The sequence below is a fragment of the Heloderma suspectum genome, chromosome 3 (genome assembly GCF_057233095.1).
Source record: "Heloderma suspectum isolate Gila_16-S chromosome 3, 16-S_ref, whole genome shotgun sequence".
Classification (NCBI taxonomy): Eukaryota; Metazoa; Chordata; class Lepidosauria; order Squamata; family Helodermatidae; genus Heloderma; species Heloderma suspectum.
The window spans coordinates 226,694,276-226,714,404 of record NC_139460.1 but is presented as its reverse complement, the minus strand read 5'-3'; the positions used below and the strand labels follow the sequence as shown (position 1 = coordinate 226,714,404).

The 20,129-nt window shown below is 41.7% G+C and overlaps 1 protein-coding gene across 9 annotated transcripts in view; it reads right to left on the bottom strand.

Moving 5' to 3' along the window:
- CPEB3 (cytoplasmic polyadenylation element binding protein 3) overlaps positions 1–20,129 on the bottom strand; it is a 126,395-nt gene that overhangs the window by 33,424 nt on the left and 72,842 nt on the right. For 5 of the 9 annotated variants that reach the window (XM_084845891.1, XM_084845890.1, XM_084845898.1 and 2 more), the window contains 3 exons: positions 19,774–19,797; positions 10,120–10,287; positions 5,724–5,813 (listed from right to left, as the gene is read on the bottom strand). In XM_084845891.1, coding sequence (XP_084702017.1) covers positions 5,724–5,813; positions 10,120–10,287; positions 19,774–19,797 — 282 coding nt within the window. The remainder of the gene's footprint in view (positions 1–5,723; positions 5,814–10,119; positions 10,288–19,773; positions 19,798–20,129) is intronic. The other 4 variants (XM_084845894.1, XM_084845897.1, XM_084845893.1 and 1 more) reach the window with 1 other exon arrangement.

The window sequence follows — 20,129 nt, the reverse complement described above, 5'->3', positions numbered from 1 at the left end:
ATTTGGAAGGCACCAACTGTGGCATGCTTTAGGTGCCAATTAAAGACCCATCTCTTTACCCAGACGTTCCCTGATTGATTGTGCTGCCCAGCTTGTTCGTTAACTATGGTATTGTGAGTACTTAGTTTTAATGCTTTTATAATTATTTTATTTTAATGTGTTATCTTTGTAAACCACTGAAAGATATTTTAAAATATGATAAGCTGAATATAAATCTATTACATAAATAAATAAAATTAAAAAATAGACCACAGTATCTAATTGTGTGGTTAAATATCCAACAGTTTATTTTAATTTGGACATCTGCATACTCTAAGTCACACCATTTCTAGTTCACTACCACTTTGACATTTGTGTTGAACATGCTGCAACCTGCAGAAATATATAATACATTCCAAGAATATTCAAGCTAACAAATGCTACTTTTGCTTTACATAGAAGCAAAATATTTTATAATGGGTGACACCAATATCCCTATACAGCATTCCAGAATATGAAGTGTAAAAAACTAAGTGAAAGCAATTTTTTGATGTCTTGAAAATCAGAAATATTAGTCTCTCTAGTTTGCTTCTCTTGTTTAAGTATAGAACTTCAGCTTTAATTTTAAGAAGTCAGCTGTGTGCAGTCATTTAAAATATTCATAGCACTCCATGATGGCATTTATTCAAGGACAGGAGTATGAAGATAATTGGCCTTTGTAATTATGGGTTTTTGACTTAATATTCCATCCATAACGTCATCTTTTTTCGTAATAGGCCATTTATTTTAGGATCATCATCCACCTACCATAGCGAGAGGAGAGCAAGGTATGCAAACAGAGACGGGAGGCTTGATTAATACTAGTGAAAGCAAGTGATTTGGTTATTCTCGCCTCTCAACCTGGGAGAAAGGTTGTCAATCTTTTGTACAGATTCTCTCTCCTTTGCCAAGTTTGGAATATCACTGAAGGGCAGTATAAAAATACTTACAATAATAAAACACTTAAAAATTTCTACCAACTTTGGATATGCATTCCTAATGTGGGGAATTGCAAAGCGTAGTGATTCTACTGAAGTACTGTCTACCCTGTTGCATGGCAGACTCCCTGGCTGAGCTGATCTCACTAGAGATCAGCTCAGCCAAGGACCTTGCTGTCCTGGGGCCATTAATATCCATGCTTAGGTCCTTTCTTCCGGTGTAGCTCAGGCACCATGCCGCCACAATGTCATCTATTCTATTCTGACTTGTTCCAGTGGAACTGCCAGGAGGGATTCTGTCAAATGGCCAAATTGGAACCATCATTATTGGTAATGGGCGAGAAGTTTCCTAGTAATTACAATGACGTAATTGTGTACACATCACATGAAGAAACTTTGGGCTGACAAGGCGAGAGGAACAGGACTTGTGGAAAAATGTTCCAGCAGCACTCAGAAGACCTCCCTACTGCAGGACTACTGCAAAACTGAGGTAAAATGGGAGTAACAGTCTTAGAAGGTAATCAGAGCTTTGCTAGGATTACTAGTTCCTAACCCATAGAGGTCTAGCTGCTGAGTGGCATGGAGAAGTTCAGCAGGTGCACTTGCCAAGTGTCTGTCATCAAAGCACAGAAATTCCATTTTACTTAAGGAGCTGGAATATGACAACACTAACATTTTATATTGGAAGAACTGTTGAGATATTCAGAGAATTCTTATCAAAAATAGGAATGAAAAATCAGTGCTGCACAACTACATTTGTATGTCCTGGGTAACATTTTAAAATATTTATAAGCCACAAGAAAATGAAATGTTCATAAGGACAGCTTATGTTAAAAATCCCTAATCTCAGATGATTGGCAGAGTAGCTGTTCTCAGGAAACACTAGCAAGGTTATTTTTTGAACAGCATGACATCAAGAAGAGTGAGAAAAGTGCTCAGAAAGGGCTGGATACAAAATGACACATATTGTTCACACAATAATATGCACACATCTGCACATGCCCCAACATTAAACCTTCTGGAAACAGATAGAATGCTACTACAATTGTCAATCAAGTACCTATTCCAAGTTTACCTGACCAAAACAGTTTAGGATAATCATGCTCCAGGGTTTATGCTGAAAGCCCTGACAGCTCAGAAGTCAGTTATAAATAATCTGGAACAGTTGTGACCAAGTGTTGTTTAGCACTTTCAGACAGACATTCAGGGCAACTGGCAGGGCTTTGAAAGCTGTTTCCCATATTAGAAGCATGATAAAAATAGGAAAAGACTGTTCCCTTGTCTTCTGCTAAAATAGATCTTACTCAAGAACATTTTTACAAGCATGACCGAGCACTGATATAGCCAAATGTAGAATGCTTCCAATTGTAATAATATAGGCCTTTTGTACTCCAGCAACAATTAGGTATTTATTAAAGCAACAGCAAACACATTGGATTGGATTCAGAGTTCCCATGATTGGAAATCCGCTCACAGGACACTCCCACTGGAGGAAGGGGTGAGACAATTTTCACTGATTCCTCCTTCCCCTTCCAGCCAGTGTGAGAGATGGCGGAGATCACCTCCCCACCCCCACCCTGCTTCCTACAGTGTGAGTAACCACTGGATTGCAGTCTTTTCTGCAAATGGAAAAAACCCTTCTGGTCACAGAAGAGCAACTCTGGATCTAGCCCAGAGACCATTAGGAATCTTCTGTTGAAGCAGGGACTGGCATTATCTTAGGCCTCTCTGAGAAAATGAAAATAAAATCGTAGCCTGCTACAGACACTACTTAGAGAATAGACAACACTTTAAGGGTTCCATTCAAACAGACAGGTTATTTTTAAAAAAATGTTATTTATCCATATACTCATATTGTATATCCACTGCACCATTCTTTGCTCTAGTTAAAAATGGACTTCTTGTATGTGCAAGAAAAGTTTCAAAACAAAGTTCTCTCACTTCAAACTTCAGTTTAACAAATTTGGAGAAATGAAGCTGTTTTTAACACGAATAATGACAAAGCAGCTGGTTCTTTGGCAATCTACCCACTAGTTTGAAAAGGAATTGTGAATTTTAATGGTCAGTGGGCTCCCAAAATACGACTACCAGAGAAGCTATACTTGCAATTAACCCACCCATTTAACCCAATTATGTTATCAAATTGCACTGATTTCTGTCAAGTTATGGCTACTACATAATGGGTGAGTTCGGACGTCACGCTGAGCCATCCTGAGAATAAGCTGCCATGAGTTTGTTGTTCGCTTGCTAACAGATGATTGGGCCTCTGTGGCTTGCCATGGCTTGTTTTGCTCCTCAGTCTCCCAGCCAGCTCCTAGCATGTATCCCGGGCACCTTTGCAGCAGAACTCCTTGTTTCCTTCGTCCTTATATCAGCAACCTTTCTGCACTTGGTCCACAGGGGTTGCCAGCTCCTGAGGGAAACCACCCCCCCATAACTACACACACACACACACACACACACATCAGATCACCAAATGGAATTAATGAATGTGGTAACATAGTCGCAACCTTTTTTGGGGGGTCTTGGAAAGGAGCATAAGACCCCTTATCTGGTATTTAGCACAGCATACCAATATCCCCCTCTTGTCAATGTTCTTGTCAAGTGCATTGTCCACTTTGACACTTCCCTTGCTAGTAAACACCTTTATTTTAAAGGCTGCTTCACTTACTCCCACAGTAATGACATCCACCCCAAAAGCTCCTTTTTGTTCCGTCCTCAGGTGCTTTCGACTCCCTCCCTGCACTTCGTGCCTGTCACTTCCCTCCATTGGTCTCAGTTGTTGGCTGTCAGATATACATGTGGGTTACAAAGTAGCAAGGCAGATCACTAAAAATATGCAAATTTCATGGCAAAGCAGTAAAGTGAAGGGGGAATTATGCAAATTTCATAGTGGTGGACTTTCACATCTGTGCATCAGTGCAAGAATGATTTTTTTTAAAACTGCAAATGTGTTCAGGACACTCTCTAGTGTCATTTCTTCTTGATGCGGACTGTACTGACAAGGGTTGAGGGAAGATAATGGTGGCACTAGTGGGATCGCAAGGAATGGCGCGGTTTCTTGCCACTCTTGCCAAGCACCTCAGTAGCCCTTTTCAACAAGCCATGCCAAAGTCACTGAACCAGGTTCTGATGTCATGATAAGCCATCCTGGAAACAAGCCACCCTGAGCAACCCAACAACAAGCCATGGGTTCTCACAGTGGCTTGTTCATGAAAAATAAGCCACCTTGCAAAAACTGTGCCAGGTTGTCATGTTGTGTGAACCAGGTCAGTGGATGCTTGAAAGAGTTGCAAAAGTATCTGTTCCCACATTACACCACTGGGTCATGTTAGTTTCTAGTGCAGTACAGTGCATTCTCATATCCTTTAAGGGGTGAGCACATACTGGAAGCTCATCATGACAAAGAGACAGAATAGGTAGTGCAGGATAGATTTCTCCCGCTGGTTGAGCACTTCTAAGAAAGTGGAAAATACATAGTCATGGCCCAAAGTATGGCCTATCAAAGTGGCAGGCACTGTGCTAGCAAGAGTAACACCAGAGAAATTTTTAATAAACACCTTTTAAACTGGCAAAATGAGTATACCTGTGGCTATGAAGCCCTGTTTAGACAAGCATTTACACAACTTAAAACTCATGTAAACAATCCAAATGCAGCACAACACCAATGTAAATGGTTATGGATCCATGTCCTACACACTCTAGCAAACAATAGCGTTGTGCATTTCTGTACAATGACACCACGGCATGCTCAAGTTAGCAAAAGAAAGTAGATTACAAAAATTGCAAACCCCCAATAAATATGAAGCCAAGTCCAAAACATCTCCTTAGGACAAGAGAAGAAAAAATATTCACATACAGATTCTGGGTTTGCACATAATGTCAACACACGATTCACCAAAGCATGGTTTGTCATTATGTGTGAACCAGGTCACTGAATGGACTTCAGATTAGATTCTTAGCCTTAGTGGCCTGGTTCACATGTAATGCTAACCCATGGTTTATTTAAACTGTGGGTTGTTGCCCTACGCATGGCTTATCTGGTAGAAAACTGAACAAACCATGGTTTGTTTTCTCAGTCCCTGGGTTGTTTGTTTCCCTCCTCCTTCACCCACACCCTCCCTATATCCCAAATGTGTTTGCAGCACTGCAGTACTGGCATATAAAGAGGCTGAGTTTTTGCCTGCTGTTGCCCCCTGCCTCTGTATCCTGGCAAAACAACCCATGAACAACCCATGGTTCACATGTAATGACAACCCATGGTTTAAACAACCCACAATTCACAACCCAACAATAAACCATGGGTTCTCATAATGGGTACTTTATGGTTAACCACCCATGGCTAACCCATAGTTCCGGGTTTGCATGTAACAGCAACCCATGATTCAACGAACCATGGCTAATTAAATCATTATGTGTGAACTAGGTCAGAACCTAGTTTTAATTCATTTCTGAAAACTATACAGTTAAAAAACATCCTCATTTTTGTGGTGTTCATCTATATCGGCCTTCGCCACCATGAGTTCCTCTAGATCTATTGGACAATACTTCCCATCATTCCTGACCACTGACCATGCTGGCTGGGGCTGATGGGAGTTAGAGTCCAAACATCTGGAGGGCACCAGATTGGGGAAGGCTGATCTATATTCTATCTTCAGTAGCACCTTAATTGAAAAACATATTGAGCATTTTATAAAGTATGCTTTAAAAAAAAAATCACACAGAAGGCAGTTTCTTGCCCCAGAAGGTTTATATTAAAATAAATACCTTTAGGTGGAAAATATGACTTGCTTTCAGCTTTATGAGGCCAGTCCACTACAAGAGGTCCAAACCTACGAAAGCTGGCAGTGATTTCATCTATATAAAAAAAATAGCAGTCAGGACCCTTAGAAAGAAAACCTAAAAGAAAAAGACAAAACTAAACATTCTTCCTTGATGCTACCAAGTTTTAAATATTAGCAATGCGAGTAGTTCTTCATATTTTTCAGATATGGACCCAACCTTTAAACACCATCTGCAACATGAGATTATTGTATTTACTTTTACTCTATACATCCATATTTCTTCCTCTCTCTCCCTGCGTGCCTGTTTTCTTCTGTCTCTTGGCCCTCTTCATTAAAAAAAAAAAACAGAGGAAAGAAAATGGCACCCAGTGTGACCCACCTTAGGTGGTGGGGAGAACACAGGAATAAGTTCTGCCCAACTAAATTGAAGGCCAATGAGCAATGCCGATATATTTGTCACATGTAATCTAGGATTTTCTTTAGGCGTTCATACACCTAAGGTTATGCTGCTTTTCCAATCTGCCTGGGAAATCTCTACATTTTTATAGAAACTTAAATTGCTCCAAATACATAAAATTAAATGTTTTGTGTTTTACTGAGATCAACATCAAGAGCCCAACAAAATTCAAAATGTTTTACATTCCATATCTCATCAAGAAATTAGTGTGGTCTTAAACTTAAGGGTTACTTGTCCTGCAATCAGTTCTAGGTTATTTAATCCAATTCCTCTATATTGTGATATTTTGCTACAAGAGAAGAATTTGGGCTAAATTTTCTAGAATTGCATGTTGTGTACAGTCACCCCTAAGTCAGCCTAGCCAAAATATTGTCACATTTTTCTATGTATGTACTTATACTAAGGTTAACTGTACAACCCTATCCATCTTAACTTAGAAGTAAGCCTCACTGAGTTCAATGAATCTTATTCCCTGGTATTTGTGTATAGGATTACAGCCTAAGGGAGCAATCCTCCGGCTGCTACACAGTGGCTAGACGGCCATAGGATTGGTCAGTTTCTAGGAACCAACTTTGGAGCCGGCACTCCGAGGTCGGTTCCTGGAGAATCGCCTCCCCACCCCCTCATAGGCAGCATGGAACGTCCCTAGGCTCTGTGCTCTTAAGAGCAGCATGGAGCGGAGGAAAAGGGGGCGTTCCCGGAGGGGGGGAGTGCGGAAGTGCTGGTATGATGCTTCTTATGTGTCATCCAGCCTCCCTCTCCACTGCTCCGAGGTCCCACAGCTAGACAGCCAAAATTGGCCGTCTAGCCGTGAATGCAGGGCGGCTGGAGCACGCAGGAGAAGATCCCCTCTGCGCTCTACCCACCTTTCATTGGACAGGCGGTCATCTCCGAGTTCGGAAGCAGCTGCCTATCCCGATAGGATTGCTCCCACCATTGCTGAAGTCTAATTCTCACAGAGAGTAAGCCAGTTGTCTAGGCTGTAACTAAGACTAAGTAGGTGTAATTGAAATAATCACATATTTTCCCTCTGTCAGCCTCTGCCTTCTTTCACCTCCCCTTTCTCTGTCTGCTTTGAGTCTTATTTTCTGGATTGTAAGCCCCTCAAGGACAGAGACATGTCTTCTCATTCTCTTTAAAATGCCATGTACATGAATGGTACTGGTACTATTAATTATATTAATTAGGCTAATTAACTAGTCTGTAGTTTTCAGACTATAGATGAAGACTCACATGGTTGAGTATTCCTCCAAAGAAAACAATTCTTTGAACATTTAAGTCCTTTTCGGGCATTCTCTCTCATGTGATTCCAACTGTGTGAGAGTGAAGAACCCACACATGTATGGCAGTCTCCCTATTTCAGATCTACCCCCTCGTAAGTATGGAGGGGGGTGGTGCCACCATGGAGGGAATGGATCTACCAACCACAATCCTGGTCTCCCACTGATTGCATGAACATCTGAATGCCTGAATAGGGCTCTAGTTAATATGTAAGGAATCTTTTTGTAGGATACAACCCAAACACAGGTTTATTCTCTCAGTGAGAACGAAATCTAACTCAACACACTGTCTTTGTTTCAAAGCCCCAATACTAAAAATAGAGTTTAAATCTTGTGTCTTTCTATGTATTTGGCAAAATATGCTGATGCATAGCAGACGACTCTGGTATAACTAGTGGAGGAAGAAGGGAAGGAAGAACATTTACAATTGTATGCACTGAAAATTATTTCTGCTTGCTTAATAAAGTGGATGCACAGTAAAGACTACATATGCCAACCCTTGAAAGTTTTTGCAACTTCACTGGGTTCTGAATGTACTGGCCACCAGAAGCACGTTACACCAAAGCTCTGCAATCTGAGCTGGCTTTCTGTTGTATTCCAGAAATAATTGAAGATGCTGGTTTTGAATCCATACAGTTCTAAGAAGCTTTTGTCCTGTGTACCTTTACATACTGTCCTTGCCTAATATAGACATGATCACTTACAACTGCTAAGAATGCCCTCTTATTTATTCTACTCAATGTGAACTTTGAACCACAAGGACATCTGGAGAGAGGCATTGTCAGTGGCTGTACATATGGAAGACTTCAACAAAATCACCAAAAGTTGTCCCTAAACCCCTTTTGTAAGAATTATTAAATCTTTCTTTTGGAGATGGTTTTTGGTATAAGGGCTGTTTTCAATAGGCATAAAGTTGAACATATCAATTATTTTCGTTGGATATTTATTATTGTGTTTTTATACAGCAATTTGCTCCAAGCTTGAGAGAGAGACTAACATTCCCTTGAGTATTTAAGATTCTAATGGGCCAAGCTAAGAGTTAAAAAGAACCATACATACCGGTATTCATCTGTATTTGCTAAAATGGGTATCATTTGTTAACCAGTTTGTTTTAAGTACCTTTCACTATTTTCAGATGTTGACATATGGAAATATTATTTAATTAATAAAACCCAGTGACTGGGTTTGCACAACACGCTCAGAAGTTGAGTGTGGGTTGTTTGTGGAACTGTGTGTTAGTGTATTGTCTGAATCCAGGACATTTTCTACAGGATGGCTTGTTAACCATGCAGTGTGGCTTATGGTTTGTTATTGGGCTATTCGGGTGGTTAACAAGGCACACTGCATGGTTAACAAGCCACCTTATGGAAAATGTCCGGCATTCAGACAAGACGCTAACCCACGGTTCAACAAATAAGCCACAGTTCAACAACAAAACTCAACCACTGAGTGCGGGTTAGCATATTATGTGAACAGCCCCATTGTGTAAGAATATTAGAGCCTACTTCTCTGGTTATATGTTGTTGACTTGGGTGTTGCAAGTGAAGGCCCAGATCAGGGGTGGGGAGCTAGATTGGTCCTAGGGCCAATCTAAGCGGTCGGATGATGCCAGGGGCAGGTCTCATCCCAAGAAACTGCTTCCCTTCCCCCAAGAGGGACTGGCTGGGTTCAGATGACACGCTAACCCATCATGGGTCACGTTCAGGAGCAACCCGCAATGGGTTAGCATATCATGCAGGGTGTGTTTTGCCTGCCCATGATTGGTAAGTTATCCACCCTCATTACCCACCCTCTGTAGAGTGGGTACAGGCCCTCGGGGTGGCTTACCATGTTGTGTGTTGGGCTCACCGTAGGTAAATTTGGTTGCTCCATTGATAAATCTGGGTGACCATAGAGACGGCCGCCTAGAGTGCGCAGAAGTTCTGGCAATGCTCTAGCCCACACGGCCAAACTTTACAGTCATGGTTGTATAGCAATGGCTGAAGCAGCTGGCATGATCCCATTCCCGCCACAGTGGCCGCTGGGATAAGTGGCTGCAGCAGTGGGAGGATGACGACAGAACCACGGAGTGGGGATGGATAAGGAACCCATACTGCCCTGCGTGGTTCCGCTATCATGTGTGGGGCATGCGCGTCATGGCTCACTTGGCCCTTCCTGCAGCATGGTTCCACTACTCACCCTCTCCCTGTGATAGTGTGAATGTGTCCTCTTTCTCTGTACAAAGAGAGGCATGGTGCAATCACTCTGTACCTCTCTTTGCACAGAGAAAGGGACTCAAGCAGCCAGCTTCTCCTATCTCCTGCCACCCATGCAAAGAGAGGTACGCAAAGTGGCTGCACTCTGATCCAGCACCTGGAGAAGCAGCTCCTCCAGGTACTGGCTGAGTGAGCACCCTGCTTTATTCCTTCTTTACCATCCCCAGTCAGGGAAGGCAAGGGAAGTGTGAAGTGGACTGAGCTATAGCTTCAAGGAGCACTCCTCCTGACTGTGGTTCAGGCACTCCCACCCCCTCCCCCTTCTTAGCCATAGGTTCCCCATCACTGGACTAGAGCCTGAAATTCTATTGGGTCTTACTTGTTAGCTGCTTTTAAAAGACAAGAAATCCCTTCTGACCACAACTACACATTACTGTTTCACAGTACCTTCATCAATATCAGGAGGCAGACCTCCAACAAACACCTTCCTAGAATAGCGTTCCACTCTTTCACCATTCTGACAGCGGGTTGGTGAGCTGAGACCCGATGATAAAGACTGGTCACCATGACTGTCATCTAAGAAGCCATCTTCAAAAGGAAAGAGTGAAGACCGACCTGCAACAGATTTTGTAGAAATCAAAATTTTACACTTTTCTGGAAAGGTAGATTCAATTAAACAAACAGACTGCTTAAGATGCTGCTGTTCATGTTTCCCCTCAATGGTTTTTAAACTCCTGCCCTATCGCTGTCATATCTGGAGACAGGTGAATTCAACCTTGCAGTTAAGTATAAAAGCTTTGCCAGTCTAGAATATTTCACTTGCCTAGCTGCACAATATATCACAGAATGGCTTGAACAGTGGCTCTCAAATCACTCTCCTAGAAGACATCATTACCCTAAGTGAATGACTACAAGGGTCAAGCTGATTTTCCAAGGCATCTGGTCAAGTATGAATAAATTCATATTATAATTTTTTTATGTGTGGTTGTCCCTACCTGTCCAAAATATACTTTCTGATACCAATGAGCCAGCAATGACTGATTTGAACATGTGCCCCTATGTAGTGGGGTAATATCAGCAACTCTCTCTCTCTCAGACATACACACAGCAATCAAGTGAGTTTAGAATTCTCGCCAACTTGGAAAGGGGAGATCAACATTATATTCTCTCTCTCTCTCTTTTACTAAGGGTGTAGTCTCCAAAAGAAATTTTTAAAGCACACCCCTCCCATCATCATTTGTGGCCATTTTCACACTGAGTATTGATTAGAATATAAGCCTGCAGACAGATATATCACTTTTGATGTTCTTTGTCCAGTGCCTAGATTCTTGGATGCAAAAGAAATTATTATAAAAGTCCAATATGAAATATTAACCTCTTCTTCTGTCACCTGAAATCTTTGTGTGGTCCAGACAGCATTACAAAATCCTAACAGCTTTTCAGTACAATATATAGTTTAAATTTATCAAACTAAAAAGAGCTTTGGCAAGTTCAACTGCACTGAAACCCTGAACTGCTCTTTATTGTGTGGTGGGAAACGCTCCGCCTTTGTTTCAAGGGTCCTTGTTTTGAAGTAACATTGGCCACATAAATAGGCATTCTTTCCTGAAACAGAGAGTAAAGTAGAACCATGAGCAGCTCCTAATTAATACAAGTAACCAGTAATTCCTATTTTGAATTTACTCCAGAACAATGGGATGGACCTTAAGATAAGAACTTAAGGAAGCTCGCAGAAGGGAAATTTCTCCCCACCCCCAAAGCAACCTGCACTCTCCAAAAAGCCTATCCGGAGGGTCAGCCTTCCCGAGCAATATGAGATGGAGTGTGTGGGGAGAGCACTGGTGAAGAGGAGAAGCAACCAACATTGGGTGGCAGTTAGCTCAATTTTGGACGATTGTCCTCTGTGCTAGCAGCTCTTGCACTTCATCGTATGTTGTTCAGGAGGGCCCCAGACCATACAAAGAGGCTTTTCAGGAGCGCAGGTGAATATAGGGATAAGGACGGCACAGGAAATATTCCTTCCATTAACTTCCTTAGGTTAACTTACCTTAGGATACAAGTCTATGTAGGAATTATTTGCATCAGTCACTGTTCATATGTAAGTGCTGCTTGGTAAAAATTTTATGCTGGCCACAAAGAAACTTGTTAGATAGAATGCTGGACATCTCAGCTTCCACTTTAAAATGCTGTACTAGTTCAGAATTGTAGGGAAAGTCTGTGGGTCTTTCTAGATCAGAGGTGGGACAACTTGAGGCTCACCAGATGTTTTTGCCTACAACTTCCATCATCCTTCACCACTAGTTACGCTGGCTAGAGCTGATAGGGGTTGTAGGCCAAAACATCTGGAGGGCCACAGGTCGCCCATCCTGTTCTAGATTAAGGTCCTATCCTAATATTGCTTTCTCTTGGCATTTTACTGGATATGGTCATCAGTATCTTTAAGACATATATATCCCTTTTCGTTAAAAAAAAATTATCAAGAAGGTTAATAATATAGAGCAGTATCCAACAGTTTCATGCTGCTAATGCAGATTACGTTGCACTAGGTAAGAGACCTCTAGAGCAATGCCAATAGTGTTACCTTGTGCAACGGGTTTTCTGGGGAATCCCGTCACACAAGCTAATGCTATTGGCATTGAACTAGAAGTCCCTTACGCTAGTGCAACAAAATTTGTGTAAACAAAATGGCATCGTTGGATACTACTCCAAAATAATAAAAACAAGCTAAACATTTTTATAAGCAGCAACAACAAAATTATTTTAAAACCAGCCAGTCCAAACATTTAAATGTGCCTAGCACAGTATTAACCAGCAACACTTAACAAAAAAAACCTGCAGAAAGAGATACATATTTCATTTTTCGATAGCTTTGGTGCTACAACAGAAAAAAACTTGTCCCTCATGCCCATCCACTAGAATATCTCCTTTTCCATATAAAGGAAAGAACTGGGCTAGTTTTGCTGCTAAGTGAAAGCCTTGTTTATATATGAGAGAGGGTGAGCATATATAGCCTCCAAAAAGGGTTGGGCAGAAGAAATAAGGGGGAAAGAACAAACGAGGAGGAAAGCTGTTTAGAGTTGGCAGGGTATTCAAAATGATACATTAGGGCCATTATCCAATAGCTATTTATGGCAGTGGGACATCAACAATCCCAAAGCAAAACATCTCCAATAGCTATACTTGCTGGGGTAGGGGTAAAATTTTACTAGCAACCTAAATTTGTAGTTTAAATACTAGCATGATCCATTTCTGCACAAAGGAAGTGCTTGCTAGAGCCATGTCTTAAGCAACATTTCTGGAAGTCTGCTGTTGGAACTAATCAGGGTTCCTGCTTAACTCAGGATCTGAAGTCACAGTTCACAGCAGGTTTCAGTTCATGGGTTAAACAGGAGTACTGACACTACCAAAGGTAGGATTATCATATAGATGGAATTGCTAGCAGATTGAATACATTAGTCATCATCTTCCTTTCACTTATGAGGCACTACATTTTTAGTAAGTACAAAGAAAATAGAGGTTACCATGGAGAAAAAAAATCCTAGCAAAATAACCTTAGCTTTCTCGCCGAACCATAAATCTTACCAAAAAATAAGCAAAAGAGCCATTAAATAAGATTCTATGTTTGAAAATTCTGCAGCATTTGACACGGGATGTTAATTCATGAGTCTTCTGTGCAAACACAACTGAGTAAAATTAGGTTGCTTACCTTTAACTGTAGTTCTTCGAGTAGCCATCTGTACAGTCATGCATGGTTCTCTGCCTGAGCAGAGCACAGTTCAGAACCTCAGAGAGCTAGGTGATACAATTTCTTTGGCATACTGACTGGGGTCCCGCCTTCCCTCTCAATTCCTTAATGCCCTTCTGCAGTGGCCTGTGTGTAGAAGTGCTAGAGCAAGAGGAACATACTAGAAACACCTGCAGTGGGGAAGGAGGGCAGATTATATGACTGAACAGATGCCTACTCAAAGAACCACAGTTGCAGATAAGCGACCTGTTTTTCTTTGTCATGATCTTTGTGTCATCCCACATATAGGAGAATAGCAAGCTAACCTACCTGGAGGTGGGACAAGTGGCTTCAAGCAACCACTGAGCTTAATGTCCAAACAATGCATCTTCTTGACCCTGAACATCCAGAACACAATGCCTGATGAATGTCAAGGATGGCAACCAGATAGCAGCATGGAAAAGTTTGGGAATGGAGATACCCCTGAGGAATGCCATGGATAAAGCAATAGCCCTTGTCATGTGTACACAGATTCCTGAGGGAATCAGTAGCTGAGCCAATTTGTAGCAGAGTTTCATGGTGGATGAAATCCAATACATAAAACACCATGTTATCACCAGCCAACCCTTTCGAGGACCTTCATAGTTGATAAAGAGACTAGGATCAAGCTGGACTCCTGTAGTTCCACCAATATGAAAGGTCAAGGTTCACCTTACATCCTGCACACACAGTGAACACTCTAGGCTCAAGGAAGGGTTTAGGTATAACACTGAAAGAACAGTATGTCCTAGTTCAGACTGACAGCTACTTTTGGCTAAAATGAACTATCCACCCTGCCCCTATGCAGAATGAGATAGGGCAGTCCGGAACAAGGAGTGCAGAGCTCACTAGATCTATTTCCTGAAAAAATAGTGATGAGCAAGGCCACCTTGAAAGTGAGAAGCCTGAGGTCACAAGTAGTCACTGGTTTGAAGGGCTTCATCCTTAGCTCTATGAGAATCACTGAGAGACACCAAAGTGGCAGAGGGGCTCAGACAGGAGGGTAGAGGTTCAACAAACCCTTCATGAATAGTTTCACTAAAAAGTGTGAAAAAACCTTGTGAAATCATCAACAGGATAATGAAAAGCAGAAATAGCCACTAAACAAACTCCAAGCAGGGAAAATTCTAATCTATCTGTTCTGAAGTGCAATCAGAAAGCCTAGGATATCAGACAGTGGGCAGGCCACTGCCCTAAATCTATGCTGAGCCAAAAAACCTCAAAAAATGAGTCTACTTGGTTGAATAAGAAGTCTGCATGGAAGGTTCATGCACCACTTTATTAAGTTGGGGAGGCATAGTGGGGTTAGATACACCAGACCAGACCATCAAGCTTGCGATTGAGGACGTTGGAATGGAAAATCTTCCTGAGAGGGAAGGTTTGAAGCCTCCAGCAAGTATAATCATTGTATGGGAAGAACAGGGAACGACACACCTGTCTTGGCCACTGGGAAGTGGCAAGAATCCAGTCTGTCTCTTTATGTCTTACTCTTGCAATTATTCTAATTATCAGTGGGATCAGAGACATATATGAAAATAAATGTTAGTCCCACTTGAAGAGGAACAAGTCCTCTAATGACCCACAGTTCACATCCTCATGGGTGCAGAACCAGCAGTACTTTCTGGTGGAGGTGGCATCCACAGAGGCGAAATAGGCATTGGATCAGGGTCCTATCTGATCAAGCTGGTCTGTCAAATCATCGGCTTATCCACAGGTCAACTGCCATAGGAGTGATGCTATTGCACATATCCACAGTGCTTAAGAGAGTTCTTTACCCATGCCACTCCACTTACTTATGCCAAGGATGGTTGCCATGCTATTTTTTGGCACCTGGATGGCCTTTTCCCAAAGAGGAATCTTGAATGCCAAAAGACATTGAGGTTAATTTGAGGACCTCTTTCAACACAGCATCAATGTCAGATTCACATAGTAGGCTCCCCAACCCTGATGAGTATCATAGGTTATGACCATGGCCTCAGGAAGCTGTGGAATAAAGAAAACCTACAGAGCAGATTGCTTGGAAGCATAAAACAGAGGGAATGCCAAGCCCATGGCTGAATGAAGCATTTCAGAGGTGGAAAAGGAGTCTCATCCAATAGTGCACATGTTTGAAAGATGTCCAGACAGCAAATGGACATATTCCCACATACAGAAAGGGAGCCACAGCCATTATGGAGGTTATCAACAGACTCCGGATCTGGATGCAAGACAATTGGACTTAACAGCTATGTCTGTAGGCAAACCATTGAAGATTTGAGCTGTACGGGAAGGACAGATGTGCACAAACAAGTGTCATCTCCTTAATCTCTTCATCATGAATCCTGCACATACTCTCAATCTCAGAGGGACAAAGGCAAGCCCTGCTGCTCTGACTGTGGCCATTGCCATGAGGATCTGTCATTGAAAGGAAAACATGCACTGATGTGTAGGAGAGGAAGGATATCTAAGATGTCACCATCCTGGACTTCTTAGGCTTCCTATTAAAACATCCAACCCTAAACTTTAACTGTGGATGCCAGTAAAGGGAAGTCATGGCAAAGCCTCACTTGGCTTCAACAGTTCAAGAGAGTCAAAGGTTGGCTGTCATGGGGAGAAAGTCATTCTCAGCTGCACTTCTTTAGCTATGCATTGCCAACTGCCAGGCCTGCGTGCCCTGTTATTGAACTATTTCCTGGTCATCAATAAATGGATAATGGTCACAATTCCACAGAGGGACTTGAACAAGTTATTTTTCCCTGATGGCATTTTTCTCAACCAACATCTCCCTTCCTTTAGCAAAGAAGACTGAACCCTTTCCCACAGGGAAATAGTCCAACTGATGCCAAGTGCTGTTTGATGTCAAAGTTTTTATTCTAAGTATTTTACCCATCCTAGGTCTTTAGGGTGTCAATGTCTCAGTTCCGACAGCTTCTATGGTTCTGAAGGGGTGCAGAGATCAAGAGCACCAATAATGTGAATGTTCCCCATCAATGGGATCCCGGAGATAGCCCGGAGATAGCCAATGGGATCCTGGAGATAGCCAAAGGCCAGCAAGTTTATTTATTTATTTGATTTATTAATCACCCATCTGGCCAGCTACTCTAGGTTGCTTTGGCTAAAGCAGTAGTTGTCTTGGGTTGAAGACCAGGAACTAAGTGAAGATCTCCTCGATCCTGGGGAAGGACAGTAACCCCATGGGCAACAATTATCTTGTAGAGACTAGTAAATGTGACCTCTGGAACAATGGTGGCAACATCAGATCTTTCTATTTAGGAGGGGTCTCATCCCAAACTTTGTCCTCAGAAGAACCTGTCTCCAGGGATGCTGATCCTGAGACAGTGGTCTATAGCCCCTGGTCTTCTTTCTTTTCTTAACCATGCTTTTACCAATGAGGTAGACAATGTAGTATTAGCCTTTTGCACCTGGAGGGTCAAGGTGAGATGATTGTCTGATGTTGGAAAAAGCATCCAAGCCAAACTTTTGAACTAACTTTGGTACGAAACTGGTCTTGTTGATACTAAGATGTCAACTTGGACATCCATACCTGATAAGTCAAGGCTAGATGCTTGACCATTGTCAGAACTACTGCCTCCTTGGTGAGCTTCAGAACCAATACTGGTACGGAACTGGAGAGAACCATGGTGACCACAGTCATGCTCAATGTAGAGGCTAGGCCAACTCAAGTATGGTGGTATGTTAGCTTGGCTAGAGGGGACTGTAACGGCACTTGCAATTGCTCTAGTGTGCAGAAGTGGATTTGGCTGTCTGTAACAAGAGTGACTGGATCAAGATGTAGCCAAGTTGCATAGCCCAAGGATCGGGAGCCTCCAGTCCACAGAAGGTCGCCATCTGGACCACCAGCTTTCCCCCCAGACTCAGCCCCCTCTCTATAGGCCCTACCTCCTCCCCCAGACCAAGATCTCTTATCTCCAATCAGAAGCTGATTGGAGATAAGAGATTTTAATTTCATGCATTCATTTACTATATTTCTATATCACCCCATAGCTGAAGCTCTCTGGGCAATTCACACATTTTTCCCTACTTCCCCCTCACAATGTGCTCCATTTGAGGGGGGGCAGCGGTTGCTACTGGAGAGGGAACAGCTAACCCTCCCATCCCAATGCTATGACCCCCCCTCGAAAAATCACCCCTTCCCTGCTGCAATCATGCCTTTAAAAAGCCTTCTTTGGTACCAATGGAGACTTTAAAAAAGCTGAATTGCAGGATGGGCATTTTCAAGAGGATGGAGAGTATGTGTGTGTGCACGTGTGTGTGTGTGGGGGAGAGAGAGAGAGAGAATGTATAAAAATATGAGTATGTGAATGGGGTCTGGGCAATCATGTCGGGTACCACATGACAGCAGTGGGGTGGCCCTGCCTACTGCTGGCATGAGGTCCCTGAAATTCTTACTGAAAAAGGTTCCCCACCTTTGATATAGCCAGTGGAGCTCTGGTAACTTGGCCTTCAGTGTCCATCACAAAAAGGGCCAGCTCCTAGAAAGCTGTCCAAAGACAAAGGACCTGTTCCTATAATCCTGCCTCCAGAAATTTTGACAATGGGGCAGGTGTCTCCACATCACCAATGCAAAGAAAGCAGCAATCATTTCCACAGGACACTTGCAGCCACAAATAGAGCACTCTTAAACAGCAAAGGTTCACCAGAGGCACCGCACTGATGAAACACAGGGCAGTGCAGAGAATCACTATAGAGAAATAAATGCCAAATACACTGAAGAGAGAAAGGAAATTTAACTTTCCTCTGTGGACAAAACGAAAGTGGTCTGGGGGTGGACTTTCTGCCAAAAAGTATTTATTTTAAATTTTCAAATTTTGCTCTGCACAAGTCCAGAATGTGTAGTACTGCACAGAGACCATGAAGAAAGTTGTCTTTTGAAGAGTATTTCTAAAGCAACACTTTTCTCTTCAAGGGAATTTCAAGTTCTGCCTCCTAACACATCTACTTCAACAGAAGCAATTTCACCAACTTTAAAATGATAAAAGTGAAGTCTGGGTTAAAATCCTCAATACAACTTTAAATGAGAGCTGCTACTTCAACATTAGTGAAACATACTGTATCATCAAAAAAAAAACAACAGTCTTAAGAAGGAATGTGGTGTGTGAGTTAACTGATTCTTGCATTCCACCAATTGGAAATAAACAAGCATTCACAGTTTCAGGTATTAAGTCAGAATTTAAAAAATTAATAGCAAATTTAATATAATTTGAATTTTGTGACAAATCAACCCTGGTAGTTTTAGATCTACATTGCAGGAGCACTAAAAAAAATCAGTTATATTACAGCTGCTTGTGCACAGCATTACAGACTTGGAAATGGTATTCAAACAAAATAATTACCAATGGTGAACATACGCATGATTTATGGTCTACCACAGACTCTGATCAAAACTAAAGTGGGTCACATTTTTTAAAGCTGTGCCTAGGAAAAGCTGAAAAGAATAGTCAAACTACATATGTTGCCGTCCATGTGGTTTGGTCTGGTGGTTGATTTTTTTTTTAACCTAAATTGCCCATGGGGGTGGGAGGTGAGAGCAGATTGGGATCGTGTTGTGGGGGGAGGGGATCCTTAACCTTTTGCCATGGTCCTGATCAGAATCCGGGGCTTGTGGCTACTATGCACAAATAGTAGGTGTTGGGTGGGTGAAGAAAGATTCCATTTGGAACTAAAACAGGGCAAAGGATTAAAAAGCCTTCCCCCAGACCATGGTCTCAGTTCAGTTCAGGCCCCTTCACACAAGCAATTTACTTTGTAAAGAATCATGCACATTGGGCTGAAAAATGTGAATAATGTCACATGTAGTTTAGCCCTATGTCGCCAGAAGCATAGTAGCACTAATGTAATAGGCATATGCGTATACTGGTGTCTCTCTTCCAGGCAACTGCTGGATAATTTTGGAACTGTTCAAGTAAAATAACAACAACCTTTTCTGTTCTTTTAAATACAAAATTTGATAGATGATTATCAACATGTGTGTTTATGTCATTTTTTTAAGTAGTGAAAAAAACATTACTTGCTTACCATGGAAATTAGTTAACATTCCAAGATTAGTTTTCTTTTAAAAAATAAATTCAAATTTTCTTTGGACAGGATTAGCATCTGCTACTCCTGTCCAGAATGCGACTGGTTTGTTGGTTTTATGAGCAACAAATTCTTTGGTTTCAACACTTTCCCACTCCACCATGTTCATGTAATTATGAAGCTACTGAAGCAGAATCATGACTAGTGTTGCTATAGTAATAAAGGGGAAGTTATTCCTGTTACTACACAGAAATAAGCTGTATACAGCCTGGATCTTTTGCTCCCATGACCATATTTGATAAACATTTAAAATAAATTTTTACCTCGTCTCCGTCCATAGCTCCTGGCTGCATGTAAATACAGAAAAATATAGTGGGTATTGGCATAACAGTAATTACTATATTTATAGTTTTAGCAAAACTCAACTTTTGGACAATGTAGTTCAGGTAATACAAATAGTCCTAGAACAACGGTGTGAGATAAATACAAAATCCCAGGCTTATCACCTTGTTAATAAATCATTGTTAACAAAGAACTTGTAATAGGTATCTAGAGAGGCAGACATCTAGAAGAGGTAGATATCTATGTAACAGTCTAACCTTGAGCAATTATTGTGTAAAAAGCATTTTTAAAATAGTTCCTCATGGAACTTCAGGAAAGTAGAATATATAAATGTAAT